The sequence below is a fragment of the Equus caballus genome, chromosome 7, assembly GCF_041296265.1.
Source record: "Equus caballus isolate H_3958 breed thoroughbred chromosome 7, TB-T2T, whole genome shotgun sequence".
NCBI classification, from domain to species: Eukaryota; Metazoa; Chordata; class Mammalia; order Perissodactyla; family Equidae; genus Equus; species Equus caballus.
Window position 1 is genome coordinate 33,974,177 of NC_091690.1, and position 14,956 is coordinate 33,989,132.

At 53.7% G+C, this 14,956-nt stretch overlaps 1 protein-coding gene across 2 annotated transcripts; it reads right to left on the reverse strand.

Moving 5' to 3' along the window:
* Positions 1-967: 967 nt before the first annotated feature.
* On the reverse strand, positions 968-14,699 carry ROBO4 (roundabout guidance receptor 4). 2 transcript variants are annotated; one of them, XR_011440535.1, is made up of 18 exons: positions 14,460-14,699; positions 13,789-14,118; positions 13,345-13,502; positions 13,064-13,184; positions 12,640-12,767; positions 12,311-12,539; positions 11,951-12,063; positions 10,859-11,027; positions 10,515-10,700; positions 10,346-10,388; positions 8,234-8,370; positions 7,855-8,118; positions 4,290-4,397; positions 3,961-4,099; positions 3,579-3,808; positions 3,045-3,403; positions 1,760-1,966; positions 968-1,624 (listed from the first exon to the last, which is right to left on the reverse strand). XR_011440535.1 is itself a non-coding variant. In XM_014741293.3 (18 exons), exons 1-18 carry the CDS (start codon positions 14,527-14,529, stop codon positions 1,614-1,616), a joined length of 3,018 nt encoding a protein of 1,005 aa, XP_014596779.2. In that variant the 5' UTR covers positions 14,530-14,699; the 3' UTR covers positions 968-1,613. The 2 variants fall into 2 exon arrangements, 1 of the variants encoding a protein (XP_014596779.2); XM_014741293.3 differs by having other exon boundaries at positions 3,563-3,808.
* Positions 14,700-14,956: the final 257 nt, after the last annotated feature.

Here is a 14,956-nt window from a genome sequence, read left to right on the forward strand (position 1 = left end):
CACACCACTGACTGGTTACCTGAGGTTTGTTTCCTTCTTGCTCTCCCCTGCCTCAGGAACTGCCCTGGGCCCCGAGGGGATGGTCGCTGCCCCCAAGCCCAGGCTCTGACCCCTCCTGCCACTTTGACCTAAGTGCAACTCCTTGTTTCTCCCTCAGTCTGGCAAACAGGGCTGGAATATTTTCAAAAGAAATTTTAACAGGAAGCTAAAAGAAAAACAAAACCCAAAAAGGGAAAAACAAATAGAGAGGAAGGGTTGTGTATCCGCAGCACTGAGTCCTCATCCTGAGATCACGACACTCCACCCAGACTGGCCTGAGTCCCCCAGGGTCCCGCCTCACTCAGCCTCTGAACTCAGAGCCGCCTCCAGGTAGAGCTGCTTGGGTTTGGGGGACCATCACCCCCTTTCAGGGCCTGCTTTCCAGTTGGTCCTCCCTAGAGGTGTCTTCCTGTGGCCCTGGTCATGCTTCCATCTTGTGGATTCTGCCCCTGCTTTTCCCCCCAAGTGAGAAAGGCGTGGCCCTCCCTGCCCTCCAGTAGCCTTCTGGGCTCAGGCCCTGGCCGTCCTGCTCCACCATTTCTCTGTTCTGTTGTTTTGTCTGAAGAGCATTCACCAGCCAGTCATTACAGGTAGTTCTGCCTGTTGTGGAATTTAGCTGCTTTGTCTATTTTAAGAAACCGTCTGGGGAGTGGTGTTTGGGGAGGCGCACTGGGGCCACTGAAAGCAGGAGTTGTCTTCTGAGGAATGATTGCTAAGACCAGCAGACCCTGAAAATCCCCCACTCCTCCCTTTCCTAGATTCTGCTTGAAATCTGATGGATGCATGCAACCCACCTCTCCCTTACAGAACAGAAGTGAGTGGCACTCTCTGAGTGTCAGTGAGTGCTTGATCCCTTTCTAACTCAGGCAATTCTTCCCTCTCTCCGTGTGCCCTCCCACAATGGTGCTCTGGGAATGATCTCACAGAATCAAGTCATTACAGTTTTATAGTATCAAATTCCAGAGTGACAACAGTATGAGGAGGGTGTTTTTGTCCCACATTTTCACACCTCCCTTCCTTCAGCTTCTTCCCTAGATTCATCTTGAACCCTCTGCCTTGGTACTGAGGTAGGGCCTCAGCCTCAGTGGCATTCCTCTTTGTCTCCTGTCCACGGGGTGGGTGGGGAGAGAGTTGAGCCTGCCTCGGTAGGACTGGTCCAGGTGAAGCTGAGAGAGGAGGCTCCTTCCTGCACAGCCCTCTCCCACAAGCCCTGTTGTCCTCCAGGGAGACCTCGGGCTCCTCACTTCCCGTGACCCAAGTGGGTGGGGAGGTCAGGAGGTAGGGCTGCTGCTTAGGCCAGAAAGGCCTGGTTGTGGGAGTGGATGGAACAGAGAAAAAGGCAAGGGCCAGGAGTCAGGTGAGGACTTTTGCTCCCCAGGGGCTCCAGACCTGCTTTGTTCTTATTTTGTTTTCATTTGTTTTCACAATCCCGGAGAGAGAACTCTCCTGGAGGCCGGGCAGGGTGGACCCCAACTGCAGAGAAGCATAGGCCAAGACCCCCACACCACAGCCTGGCGGGGGGCTGACAGGAGAGGCGGTTCTGATTCTCTTCTTTGCAGCCTCAGGGCCACACTTCAGGAGGAGTCTGTAGGAGAAGCGGAGAGCGGAGTTATCTACCTTGCTCCTTTTCTCTCCTGCTAGACCCCACGCTTCCTCTTGGCTCCTCCCCAAAACCCCTCTAGTCAAGATTGCCACAGTAGCCAGGCAGACAGACACTTACCGCCAGCCTTGGGCATAGGACAGCCAAGCTGACTTCTCTGGGGAGAGACCCGAGAGTCAGGGGGCCAGGGAGGCAGCCCCCTTGCCAGCCGCTGGGTGTGATTGTTCTCCATGTCCTCCAACCAGTCTGCCCTCCATTCCCACAGAGGCAGGGAGAGGGTGGAGGTCAAGAAGAGGTCATCCCGGGGGGAAGGAGGTGATGACGCATCTGTCAGGGAGGGTAGAGATACCTGTGGAGGGTTGGCCTTCACCCCTGGGGACCAGTTTAGGGCAGAAAGCTTGGAGCCTGCTTAAGGCATACACCTAACCCTAGACATAAGCTAGCCCCAACTCAGTCCATCAGTTCCACTGGCCATATCCCTAGAGGCCCCAGCCCCCTGGGAAAAGAAGACAGTCCTTTGGTTTCTTTAGAGAAAAGAGCTTGAACTGTTTCCTCCCGGCTCAGCCCTGGCCTTCTATCCATACTCCCGTCACCCTCTCACTCCTTGGGTATCCTTCTTCTGTCTCCATTATGGGCACTTCTGTCCTGGATAATCCTTGCTCTCCTATTTGCCACAAGCCTGGTTGTTTTGCTTGGGGGCAAAGGGTAGAGTTAGGGTTCTTAAGATGGGTATAGAGGATCTGATAGAGTGTATGAGGATGGGAACACCAAAGGGACATGGGGAGCCGTGAGCTGTCTTCTGTTGACATGGAGACAGTGGTCCCACTCTGCTAGATATGTGAAGGGGTGAGCCCACCCCAGCCACAGACAGGGCAAGAGGAAGGGCTTGGAAGTACAGCAGGAGTAAGAGAGGAAACAGAACTTCCCATAGTGAGGAGGCATCTGAAACACTGGGTTAGTAAGTAGAAGAAGTCAGGGGACAATCTGTTCTGGAAACCCACGTCTAGGTAATAGGACAGTCCTGGAGACCCATGTCTGGGTAAGAGGACAGTCCTGGAGTTAGGGGAATGGACCATACAATTGGCTGCCTCTGGGCTTTAGAATTGAACGATTGATCTATCCTTGTTCTTGTGGGTGACCTTAGGCAAGTTTATAAACTGATTTGACTTACAGTTTCCTCAGTTAGAAAAGAAAGATAAAGAATATCCTTATAGAATTGTTACTAATATGAATGTATATAAAGCACTTATATTCCTGGGACATAGTAATGACTCAAAACCCAGCTGTTTTAAGCGTGAGGACAACGTAGATGATGATTAGGAAGGTTTGCCTCTTGTTTGGGGAGAAGGGGGGTGTCCACTCCAAGAGGTGGGGCTGAGCAGTAAGATGGGATGGTCTCACATACCTGTGAAGACGCAGTCTGCCTCCCTGGGCTCCAGACCAAAGCCAAAGCTGTCCACAGCGACTGCCAGGGCCCGGGCGAAGTGCGCATCAGCGAGGAAGGAGCCATCAGAGGAGCTGACAAGGCTGGCTCGGGCGCTGGGGCCGTTGTCCTCAGAGGCTGAGCCCCAGCCGTTGGCCAGGGAGCCCTCACTGGGGGTGGGGGTGGGGCAGGGCCGAGGTGGGCACAACAAGCCCCTCACTTCGGACCCCACCCCTCCTCCAGCCCTGCCCATGTCTGCCAGCTCTGAGGCTGTCGGGACACTGATGTACCCATAGGTGACTGGAGGTGAAGGAGCCCTTGGCATGGGAGAGACACTGTTCCTGGGAAGAGGCAAAATGGGAGACTGTTCAGTGGTTGAGGTGGGGTAGGATGGTGCCATGGCAGAAACATTCCAGTTGAGGAAAGGGGAATGGGGTAGAGATAAGCACACTCCTGTAGCATGCTGTCTGCGGTCTCCGGTTATCCCACAGGCTACTCACCTGGGGGTCTCCTCACCCTCACTGAGCTCCAGGCACAGGGCCACTTCCTCAGGAGTCAGCACACTGTCCTGATCCTCCCCGAAGGATGACAGTGAAGAGCTGGACAGGCGACTGGAAGCTGGGCTGGGACCAGAGAGGGAAGAGGCCTGGGGGCTGGAGAGGCTGGGGGGACTGGAGGGGATAAGGCTGGGGATGGTGGCAGCTGGCAGTGGCGGGGAGGAGGGAGCTTTGGGCTCCTCCAAGTGCCTGATTGGGGTAAGACAGTGATGGCAGGATGGTTAGTGCAGTTCTTCGAGTCGCTGTCCATGCCTCCCTCCACCCCCGTCCAAGTCCAATCTCAGCAAACACCCGCCACACCCTCAATCCCCAGCCCTGCCTCCTGACCCATGCTGTCTTACTGGGTCTGTTGACTCTGAATGGGGGATCCACGAGGAGAGAGGGGTGCCGGGGGGAGAGGGCGAGTCACCAGCTCACTGGAGGAGCTGAGGAGCTGCGGTCCCAGGGCCCGCCAGGCAACCAGAGCTCGGGGCACAGCTCCTGGGCATGAGAATGGCAGAACCTCTGTCAGCCCCAGACCCCTGCCTGCCTGCCTGCCCAGCCCCCTCAGCTTCCTGACCCCACTCCCCACGCAGCCAGCCTCCCCAGGACAGGAGAAGCCAGATGCAGGGCTGTGGGCTGCTACACACTGCCGCCCCGCCTCGCTTCCCTCTCAGGGCCCTCCTCTCACCTGGGCTCTGGGGAAGGTTTTTGGAGCCTCTGTTCCCCAACTCCCAGGCCCAGAGCTCCATAGGGTGGCTGGCCCGGAGCAGCGGGGAGCTGTTGGCCTGGTGCAGCTCTGCAAAGAAATGAATCAATGGTTGGGGACAAGCCTGGGTGGGCTTTTCAGAGCCCAAGCACAGGCTCTATCTTCAGCTTTATCATTCAGTTAAGCTTAAGTGTCCCTGAACCCAGAGAAAAGGGAAAAGAACCTCCCTCTATCCTCTCCACTGCCCACCTTCATCCAGGCAGCTGTGACAGGGCGGAAGGAGCACTAGGCTTGGAGTCAAAAGACCTGCACTCATAGCCTGGCTCAGCCACATATTAGCTGTGTGGCCTAAGATAAATCCATTAACCTTTCTGAGCCTGTTTCATTTGTAAGCACCCACTTCAAATGATCATTTTTGCCAATAAATAAAAACAGATTGGAAAGTTCCCAGAGCCTAATGAATACCTTAAAAAAACAGCTTTCTTCTCCTTTACTGTATACACCCCAATCTTCCTGATCTCTATACCTCACATTGCTGCTCCTCTCATAAATTTTGGCTCTGTGAAGACACATACTCCTTCTTTTCTTGGAGAGAATCTGTCCATTTCCATTTCTCACACTGCAAATATCTCACATGGTTCTACATAGTCCTGCCCTGAGAAACTTGAGCATCTCTCACTTGGGGAAATGGGTTGGACTGTCAAGTTGAGCTGAGTGGGTAAGACAAAACCAGGGAACCCCAGACCAGTTCAAGTGGGACAGGAGCGGGTCGGCTGACAACAAGAGGAACTTTAGAATAGGAAGACGTGTTGGTCTCACCCAGGGAGGCAATGCCCTGCCCATAGACATTCAATGTTTGAGGAATGAATGAGTGAATTGGTGGATGGTATCAGAGTTGGAGGTGTGAGCACAAGATGAGACAAATCACACACAAGGTGGCAGCTATCGTCTGGCCCACATGGCCATTTAAGAGCCAGGACTCTGAGTGAACTCTGACAATAGAGAAGCTGAGGTGACTGAAAGAACAGACGCAGCCATGACCTGTGAGTATGCTTCTTAGGCCAAAACCCAAAGAGACCTAAGTTTAAACCAGAGAGGAACAGGGGAACAGAGGGAAGATTTTCTCAAGACCAGGAACCAGGAGAACATCCAGAAAAGGACAAAAGAAACAGCCTTCAGATTAGTCACGTGATCTGATGTCAATTTGGAAAGGGGATCTCTCCTTGCGGAACCAGAGACCAGGCAGGACACTCGAGGCAGAGCTGTCTAGTTAGTCTGATCTCAAAGATCTGGGGGCCACCGTGGGCTGGTTCAGAGCAGGGACAAGACCAAGGTTACAGCATTTACCAAGCGCCCATCTGGACTCTGGGAATCCATGTACAGCGGCCAGACCTTCTGAGTCACTGGGATAAAACCCCTCACAATAGCTAGACTTCCTCCATCGAAGTTTCCTTTTATACTTTGGCTGCTTTGGTTTTATTCATTTCCTTTAGTTGTATGACCTAGAGAATCCTGGAGGCCACCTTCAAGAGCTCCAAGTCTGCCATCATCAGCTGTGTCTTGTCTAGTGCCTGGCTTCTTGACTGAGTTCAGAAAAGGGGACACATACTGGTTGGTTGGTTTGCATGGAAAGCAAAGGGAAAAGGCCAGTCCTAGAAAAGGCTATATTTATCCCAGCCCTTTTTATTTCCTCCAAAGGATTCTGGTAACAAAAAGCCTCCTCCCACCTTGCTTGGAATTACTTGGATTTTAGTTTCAAAGTTATTTGAATTTAAACTATACAATAAAAATGTTATCAAGATTTCGTCAAATCTCATTGGGCATACCTGAATTGCAATACATATTCATTTGAATTAATGAATGAATGAGGATATTCAGTGTATGTATCTGGCAAGGCGAGCAGAACTAAGAACCTTATATAATGGGTGAGACGCGGGAGAGTGCAGTCACAAGAATATCAGTCGTGGAGAAAATCCACAACTCAGGTCAAACAATAAGAAAAAGGAATGAGCAGGTGAAGTGGGGGAGGGGGCACTGAGAGAAGCTGCCAGTTTTAGAAGACAAAGAATCATCAGTCTTTTGGACGAGATGACAGCAGTAGAGGCAATTTCAGGGCTCTTGAAAAGATCATGACATGATATTGCCCCGCTGCTGAGACCCCGGGAACCAGAGGTGGGCCAAGTGTCCACCAGCCCAGGGGTGTCGCTGTGGTCCACTCATCCTGGGGCAGCAGTGGGTGGGGCAGGGGTGAGGATAAAGAGGGGTGAAGTGAGGACCTAAACCTCTGAGTGAGGTTAGGAAGCCTCATCTCAGAAATGGACCTTTGCTTAAGAACTGGCTGTGGAAAACGCCTCACCTTTTCCCAGGAGCATTAATATTCTGAGAGGGACTATACGGCATATTCAAGTCAGCATCGTGCTCCACTGGAAAGCTGGTTTCTAAATGAGACTTATGCAACCTCTTTTTAGCTGGTGTTTCATTACCACTGAGGATTTCTCCTGCAAAAACTCTGAGGCAAAGCTAGAAAGAATGCCAGTTTCGCTAGTAATTAGAGTCATACAATTCTGGAAATTGGACAAGTTCTTAATTACTCCAAATCCATCTTTGTCTTCATAAAAGTTGGATTATATCCACTTAAAAAAAATTGGCTGTCGAACATTTGTAAATCTTATTAATCAGAACAGAAGGCTCACGAAGACAGCAGGCAGAGTGCAGGCCAATGTTCAGAAACAGGAGAAAAAAGTCGAGAGAATAGGGTTTCCCGAGGGCCCTCCCAGACAGGTTCAGAGCAGCCTTTGGAAGCAGGCCATTCTGGCTTCAACTTTGAGTTCTGCAGCTGATTGGCTTGTGGGATTTTGAACAAGTTACCCACTTCTGGTCCTCTTTCCCTATCTGTAAAATCTGAGAAATAATACCTAGCCAATATGTTGCGAGGACTAAGTGAAATAACAAATGTAAGTGATGCACCTAACGTATAGAGTTGCTAAAGAAACAGAGACTATAATTATTTCTCTCTGGAAAGTCAAGGAAGGTAGCTGAAAGCCAGGGAGAGATCTGGGCAGAAAGGAAATACTCATTCTCCTCTGGAAAGCGAATTAGGAGTCGGTGCCCATGTAGATCCATGCCTAGTGCACAAGATGAGTCCATGTGAGCCTGAGGCTGCATGCTAGCACTGGGAACATTCTGCCAGGTTCTAGAATTACTTGTATCCTGGTCAGGCACTTTCATTAGACTTTGAGCCCTCAGAGGGCAAAGACTGTATCTGATATCTCTTGTGTATCCATGTGGGGCATACAGTTGTGCTTATTAAATATTTGCTGAGTCGAATTGACTGCAGAAACACGGCTCACTACTGGTGTGGCCGAACCACCAAGAGCACAGTGTAAAGGAAAGCTGAGGTCAGCACACTCCTAGCTGAGTGCTTTGGTGATAGGCGTCCGCCAGTACAGGAGAATGGAAGCTGTGGGTGGGGTGCAGCCCACCACATTCCCATTCCTGGTTCCTCCTACCACCTACTTCAGGCTCTGTCTATCCTCCCCAACCTTACCCTGCTTCTTTTTGGCCTTCCAAGCCTCCGCCGGGGCCAGAGACAAGCGCGGAGAAGAGAGTCCCCTGCGGCTGCAGAGGCTGTCTGAGCTGGGCCAAGGACTGGAGAGCCGGGCCAGCTGGGGTGGGAGACGCCTGACAGCTGGGGCCTGGGGGCTTGGCTGGGCTGGTGAGCTGGGAGGCATCTCAGCGATGAGGGAGCCATAGAAAGTGCTGGTGTCAGGAAGCAGGGGCACACCTGGACTTCGGGGATCCCAGGAGATCACTGCAATAAAAACGACAGGAGGAATTATGGTGAGGCATCCCACCCTCCATCCCCCCTCTCCAGTCCTGGGATCCCACTCTACTGCCAGGCCCTGGCCCCCACTGGGCATGCTCACAGGAGCGCCGGCAGTCTAGGGAGTCCCGGGGGTCCACTCCCAGCCGGCTGCTGAGGCTGCTGCTGCTGCTCAGATCCCGAGAGCCAGAGGTGGACCGCCAAGTGTCTGCCAGCCAAGGGGAGTCACTGTGATCCATCCTGGGGAAACGGAGAGTGCGGGTGGGGCAGGAGAAACAGAGTGAAGTGGGAACCTAATTGGCCAAGACCTCCAGCTCAGAGGGAGCAGAAGGGGTTGAGAAGATGCTGGTGTCAGCTTTATTCTCAGTGTTTTTCAGCCCTTCACAAACTCCTTAAGATCCAGTGTTCCAAACTCAGCCCCACTTTCTTATCCCCAGGTCAGGGAAAGTCCAAGTTGCCCAGAGCTAGGAGGTATTACAGAAAGAGCTGTGTGTTGAGACGAAAAGAACACAGGTCTGGAGCCAGACAAACCCGGAAATCCCCATCTGCTGCAGCCTAGCTGTGCAATCCTGGGCAGCTAGGTCTATTGGCCTCTGTAAGCCCCAGTTTCTTCATCTGTAAAATGGCAACAATGAGGCCTTCCACATAAGGCTGATGCTGTGAGCTGACATGAGGAAATGTGAGCTCACTCAGCCGGCAGAGCAGGAGCTGGCTATAGGGATGTTGGCCTCTCTACATCTAGTCTGTTTCCCTTTGAACTGGGTATCATGCTGGCTGCCTGAGCCATCTTTCAAGAACAGGGATCAGAACAAAGCACTTCTCTGCCTAAAACCTTCAATGGCTCCCCATTTATCAGGATAGAGTCAGCTGCCCAGCACGGCTTACAGGGCTCTCTTTGGTCTGGCTTCCAGCTCCCTCACCTTATCCTTTGCCCTGAGCCATCTCACATCCTATGCCCCAGCCAGACCAAGTGCTTGTCTTTACCTAGGGACACAGCAGGCTGTTTCTTGCGCTCCCTTTGCTCTTCCCCTTCTTACTTTCAGGATAAATGTGAAACATTCCTCCTCCATATTTGCCCACCCCAAACTCCTCCTTGGATCTTGAACACGTTTCTGTGCTTCCAACACCGGGTTGCATTCACGTGCTAACATAGCTGTCTCTGCCTAGACTGAGAGTTCCTGGCAGAGGGAGACTGTTCTAAAGGAATGGATGAACAAAACGATTAGAATGGAATCTCAAGGACAGGGATAAAAGTCCCAGAGAGCCGTAGAAAGTTCAGGGCAGAGCAGACAAAGCCCAGGAGGTAGCTGGAAGAGAAAGGCCAGTGAACACAGAACAACGCAGGAACGTGGCACCAGCCAGCTTGGAACCTTGCTCTGGGCTGAGAAACTGACAGCAGAATGGTAGCCCAAGGCCTGGATATGACTGGCACATAGTGTGTGCTCGATGAACTTCTGTTGAAAGATGCAGGCTTGGAATGTGAACCTCCCAGAGGCAATCTAATGAGATAAAGAGCAGGAGGTGGGCAGAGATTAACGGCCTATTTAGTGTAAAACTCAGCCAACAGGAGGGAAGAAGAGGATGTCTTCTTTCTCAGTATCTTGTCTCGTAACTACAGACTTGCTCTGGCAGCCAAACTCCCCTGGAGCAGATGCACCTGCAAGCTGGTCTCGTTATTGAGAACAATGGGTAAGAATCTATGACGTGGGGCAGAGCGCCCTCTGCTGGACCTGTGGGTGGATTATTGTGAAGGAATGATCGCTCAATAGGTGGGTGACTTACCAAATGCAAAGGCACTATTGGGTAAGCACTGAGGGTATAGAGAAAATTAGAAATTAGACTGGTCCTCTGGTACTAGTTATTCTCCACCCGGCAGGTGAGTCAGCAGGAGAGTGTAGTAAGTATTAGTGAGAGGTCAATGACGAGAGCCCTGGGTTAGGAGTTCAGAAGACCAGTTACTAGCTGTGCTGCCTTGGGCCAAGTCACTGAAGTTTTCTAATTCTCAGCTTACTCACCTGTCAAGTGGTGCATTAGTAATATTATTGAAAGAGAAATTAATTCTCACTCGGAGTTCAGGGGAGATTCAGGTGCTAGGATCCCAAACTGCCTGGCACGGGGGAGACTACTGCTCCATCCAGTTCTCAGTCCCAGCTCCACTGTCCCTCGGCCCCTCTGCCCCTCTCTCACCTCAGGTCCCTCCCCTTTCATCTCTCACCTGTGTTTTAGAATGGCGTCCTCACTGGTATATCTGTACAGACCTGAAGAGGGCAGGAGAAGACTTAATCCAGAGTCTCCTGCACTTGGCCAGAGATCTAAACCCCTGTGGCATTCTGACTGGACCCAGGGAAGGCCTGACCACTTGGGCGTCTACTCCACCCTCTCACCTGGGCCCAGGTGCACCCCAGCCTGGCGCCGGCGGTGGACACACACAGCGGTGCCCAGCAGCAGCAGCCAGAGCACAACACCCCCGCTGGCAATGACCTCTGGTCGTCTCAAGGCGGCTTTCAGCTGCTCCAGGGTCCATGAACTGTGGTCGCTGGGTTCTCGGGTGGCTCGCTCCATGGCCTGCTCTGTATGAGATTTGGAGCTCAGAAGGAGGAGGCAGGTGAAGCAATGAGGGTCTGGTAGACAAGGTAGAGGAGCTGGAAGTGTGAGGTGGGAGCAGGGAGAGGAAGGTGGGAATGGGGGCTGAAGGGGTATAGGTGGGACAGGTGGGCACTGCTCTCACCTAAAAGGAGGCAGACAGGCCTACTGGGCTCTCCAGCCCCAGCGCCAGTGACTGCAGCCACTTGTACACAGTAGGAACCTGGCATTCGGGTGGCGATCTCCAGCTGGGTCTGCTCGCCTGCCACGGTCCAGTTGCTGGGGGGCAATGAGGTGTTGCCCAGGCTCCAGACCTGATACACAAGAAGAGGTGAGTACTCGCCTCCTGGCACCATCACAGCACCTGAACCCTTCATACAGATCACACTTTCGGCATGTGGTCATCTTACCCTGCCGTTCACCTGGGGCCACTCCCCCAACATGCGCCCACACTTCCTTCTCCCCTACAAAGTGAGAGAGACCTCTCTAGACTGACAGAGGAGATCAAAAGTAATCTGCTAAAATATGCGTTAGATCAGTGGTTCTCAAACTTCAGCATGCCTCAGCATCACTTGGAGGGTTTGTTAAAATCTAGGCTAAAATCGAGGCCCATCCCTGAGTTTGTGATTCATGAAGACTAGGAAAGGACCCAAGAATTTGCATTTTAAAGAAAATCTTTTGGTTTTTTTTTGCTGAAGAAGATTCACCCTGAGCTAACATCTGTTGCCAATCTTCCTCTTTTTGTATGTGAGCTGCCTCCACAGCATGGCCACTGAGGGGTGGTGTAGGTCTGCACATGGGAACTGAACCTGGGCCACCAAAGTGGAGCACGACAAACTTAACAACCAGGCCCAAGAATTTGCATTTCCAACAAGTTCTCAGGTGATGCTGACGTTGCTGGTCCAGGAACCACGCTCTGACACCCACTGCCTTAGAAGCTGAGAGTCAGACACAGCCTGATTTGATTCCTGTTCTGATTCCTATACCTGTAACCTTAGTGTCACTTTTCTTGTCTGTAAATTGGGGGTAATAACCCAGGGCCGACTGTGAGATGAAATGAGGCCATGTAGGTAAGTGCTTGGTGGTGTCTGGCAGACAGCAGGTCCTTGCTCAACAACAGTGAGCTTCCCTTGCTTCTCTGCACAGGTGCTTCTTCTCAGTGCCCAGAGCAAGGATGTGCAGGATGAGGGATATCCTGGCACCACCGGGAAGGAGTGTGTCAGCTTGAGGGGGTTACCTGGTAGCCACGGATGATGCCGTTGTGGTTTTCAGCAGGTGGTGGGATCCAGCTCACAAGGACACTGCTGTTGCCAGGTTTTAGAGTCACCTCCTGAGGAGGGGCACTGGGCACTGAAGGGAGGGAGGCAGGCTGTAAGGGATGCTGAGGGAGAGGACTCTAGGGAAAAGAGCTGGAAGGGGACACAGAATCAGAGCCCACACTGATGAGAATAGAAGCTTCTCCCAGCTCTCCTTGCCTGGCCAGGGCGGAAAGGAGTCCAGGAGTAGGCCTCACCATCCCGCCAGACTAGAGCGAGACAGTCCAGGGTCCCCAGAGAAGAAAGGGCCGGAGGGCATACTGGGGGCGTCTCTCCCTGACCTTGTTCTGGCAGCCTCAGGAGCAGCACGTTGCTGTCAGGGCCTCGAGCCCGGCCGGAGGATGGCCTCACTTTGAACTCATAGTCTTGGCCCCAGTGGAGGCCCCTAAGCTCCGCGCTCTGCCAGCCATCCAGCAGGACCTCTGCCCATGGAGCTCCCTGGCCTCCTGGGGGAGTCTGGGCCCTGAACAGGGCCGTGTAGGACTGAGCAGGTGCAGCAGGGCCGCTCACCTGGGAAAGAGTCCAGAGGAAGGGGGAGGGGTCAGGGAGCTCATGACCAGCCCTTTCTCAAGCTCTGGACTGGCTCCCACCCCTAGGTCCTGGGCCTCACCTTCCAGCTAAGCCACACAACAGGCCCAGGCTTGGTGCCTTTTGTGGGGTCCGGGTTCAGCAGGGTCGCGTTTTCCAGCTGAATTCGCACAGCCAGAAGCTCCAGAGGCTCCTTGTAGTCGTGGGGCTCTATAGGGAGTATAGGGCTGGGATGAGGCCTACAGGCCAGGGTGAAGGAACTGAGACATGGAACATTGCTCAGCTACAGAAGAACCAAAACCCCCAGATTTCCCAGGTCTAGAGCACTCATTTCTACTTAGGATGGGGGTGGGGGTACCTCCTCCTAAATGGAGTCCCTACCACTCTGCCCTGATCCCAGGTTGAGTCCCACATACCATAACCCTAGCCAAAAGCAGACCGCACCATCCTAACTGGAGCTCCCCACCTTGGCCCTGACTTTAGCTGACCACCCACCCTCCTCTTACCCTGGACAGACACCCTGGCTGCCCGGCTTTCCCGTCGTCCTGCATTGTTGGTGGCCACACACATATAGGTCCCTGTGTCACTCTTCTCTGCTCTTGCCATCAGCAGGGAACCCCTGGATACCTGTCAGGGCCAGGTGCATTGTGAAGTCTCCCATGTGGGGAGGGAAGCTTAAGGCCTCACTGCCTTCTCTTCCTCTAGCTCTGCAGGGGGACACGGGGCTGGAGGGCAGCTCAGTCCCTCAGGGTGTGCCCATACCCAGGACGGGATGAAGTACACTCACCGTGTGCTGCCCTGGCTGTAGGGCCAGGGGTTTCCCATCCTTCCACCATGAGACTGTGGGCTCTGGGTGGCCCCAGGGTGGCCCACACTCCAGAATCACCTGTTCACCCACCGTGGCCACCGTGTCCTGAGGCTGGGTCTGGAAATCCTCCCGAAGGACTGTGGGGAGGATGCAGGGTCAGCAGGGAACAGCACCCAGTTCTCCCCTCCCCAGAGCTCCCCCCACCACCCTTGCCTCATTCTGCTTTACCTAACTTTTTGCTGCCTTGTGTTCACTCTTCAGACCCACCACTCAAATCTCCCATCTAGGACCACCCCAACCCAGCTCTCTTTTCCCAATCTCCCAGCCCAGGCCTCCCCTCACAGATATCCCCTCAAACCTCCCTCACCAAAGGCATCTCACCCCAGGTGTGCCCCACCCTGGGCGTCCCTTCCCAGGCCTCACCAGCCACAGACAGCCGAGCACCTCGGCTGACTGCCGTGCCCAGTCGGTTGCTGGCCTCACATGTGTAGACACCCAGGTCTGTGGATAGGGCCTGGTCATCCTGGGCATGTCCTCGGCCAGGGGGCCGCAGCAGCAGGAGGGTTCCATCAGGCAGGAGGTGGTGTATGTCTGGGGGCACCATGCTCAGGGGCTGTCCATTCAGCAGCCAGCGGATGGTGGGAGGTGGCTGGCCTGAGGCGCGGCAGCTCATCTTGGCAGGGCCAGGGCCCTGGAGCAGCTGGTCCTGGGGATGGACTAGGATCTGGGGTGGGGAGTCCTGAGCCGTGCCTCCTGGGAGGGAGATGGAGGTGGAGCCCGATCTGACTACTGATGGCTCCCCCAAATCCTTGCACACCTTATCTGCCTTCTCTTATCTGAAGACCGGCTCCCAAATAACAAGCAAGCTGGGAAGGGAGAGGGCCAGTGTGCATGGGATCCAGGTGGGGGCCAGGAGGGCTCTCAATCTGTCTCTCTGTCTTACACACACACTTCATCATCATCATCATCATCATGCTCATCATCTCTGGCACCCCTACTGCAAAAGGGAAGCAAAGGAATAAGGAGGCCTCTTCTCCCGTCGCCAGGCCTTGGATCAAGGGAGCATGGGCTAGGAGAGGGAGGGCCACACTCACCCGTGACGAGCAGAAGTAGGAGAGGCAGGGGCCACCCGGCCCCAAGGAGGCCCACTCCTCCAGCGCCCATGGCTGCTCTCAGGCCGCTGTCCTTGTCTGAAACACTTTGTCCTGCTGCTCTGAGCTCACAGCGGAGGAAAGGAGGGGCGGGGCAGGGTGGTGGCGGTTGTTTGTGACCGAGACTCTGCCCCAGGAGGGAAGCAGCTTTGAGGAAACCGATGCTTCCTGCCTGGCCCTCCGTGCCTTGGAGAACTGGGAGGAGACCAGAGCAGAGAAGCTCTCTGACCTTGACCTTTTAGCCATAACCCCTGACTCCAACCTCAGCCCTAAGATTACCTGTGTTCTAGTCTGGGATTTCTTAAAGGTAACCCTTACACTAACCATAACTCCACCACAGCCTTTAACCCTAAGCCTCTATTTAAACCTGGAATGCCAATCCTTATCCCTTTGCTTCCAAGCTACCCTTTGCTAGAGTGGAGCGGAACCCCAGAGGTGGA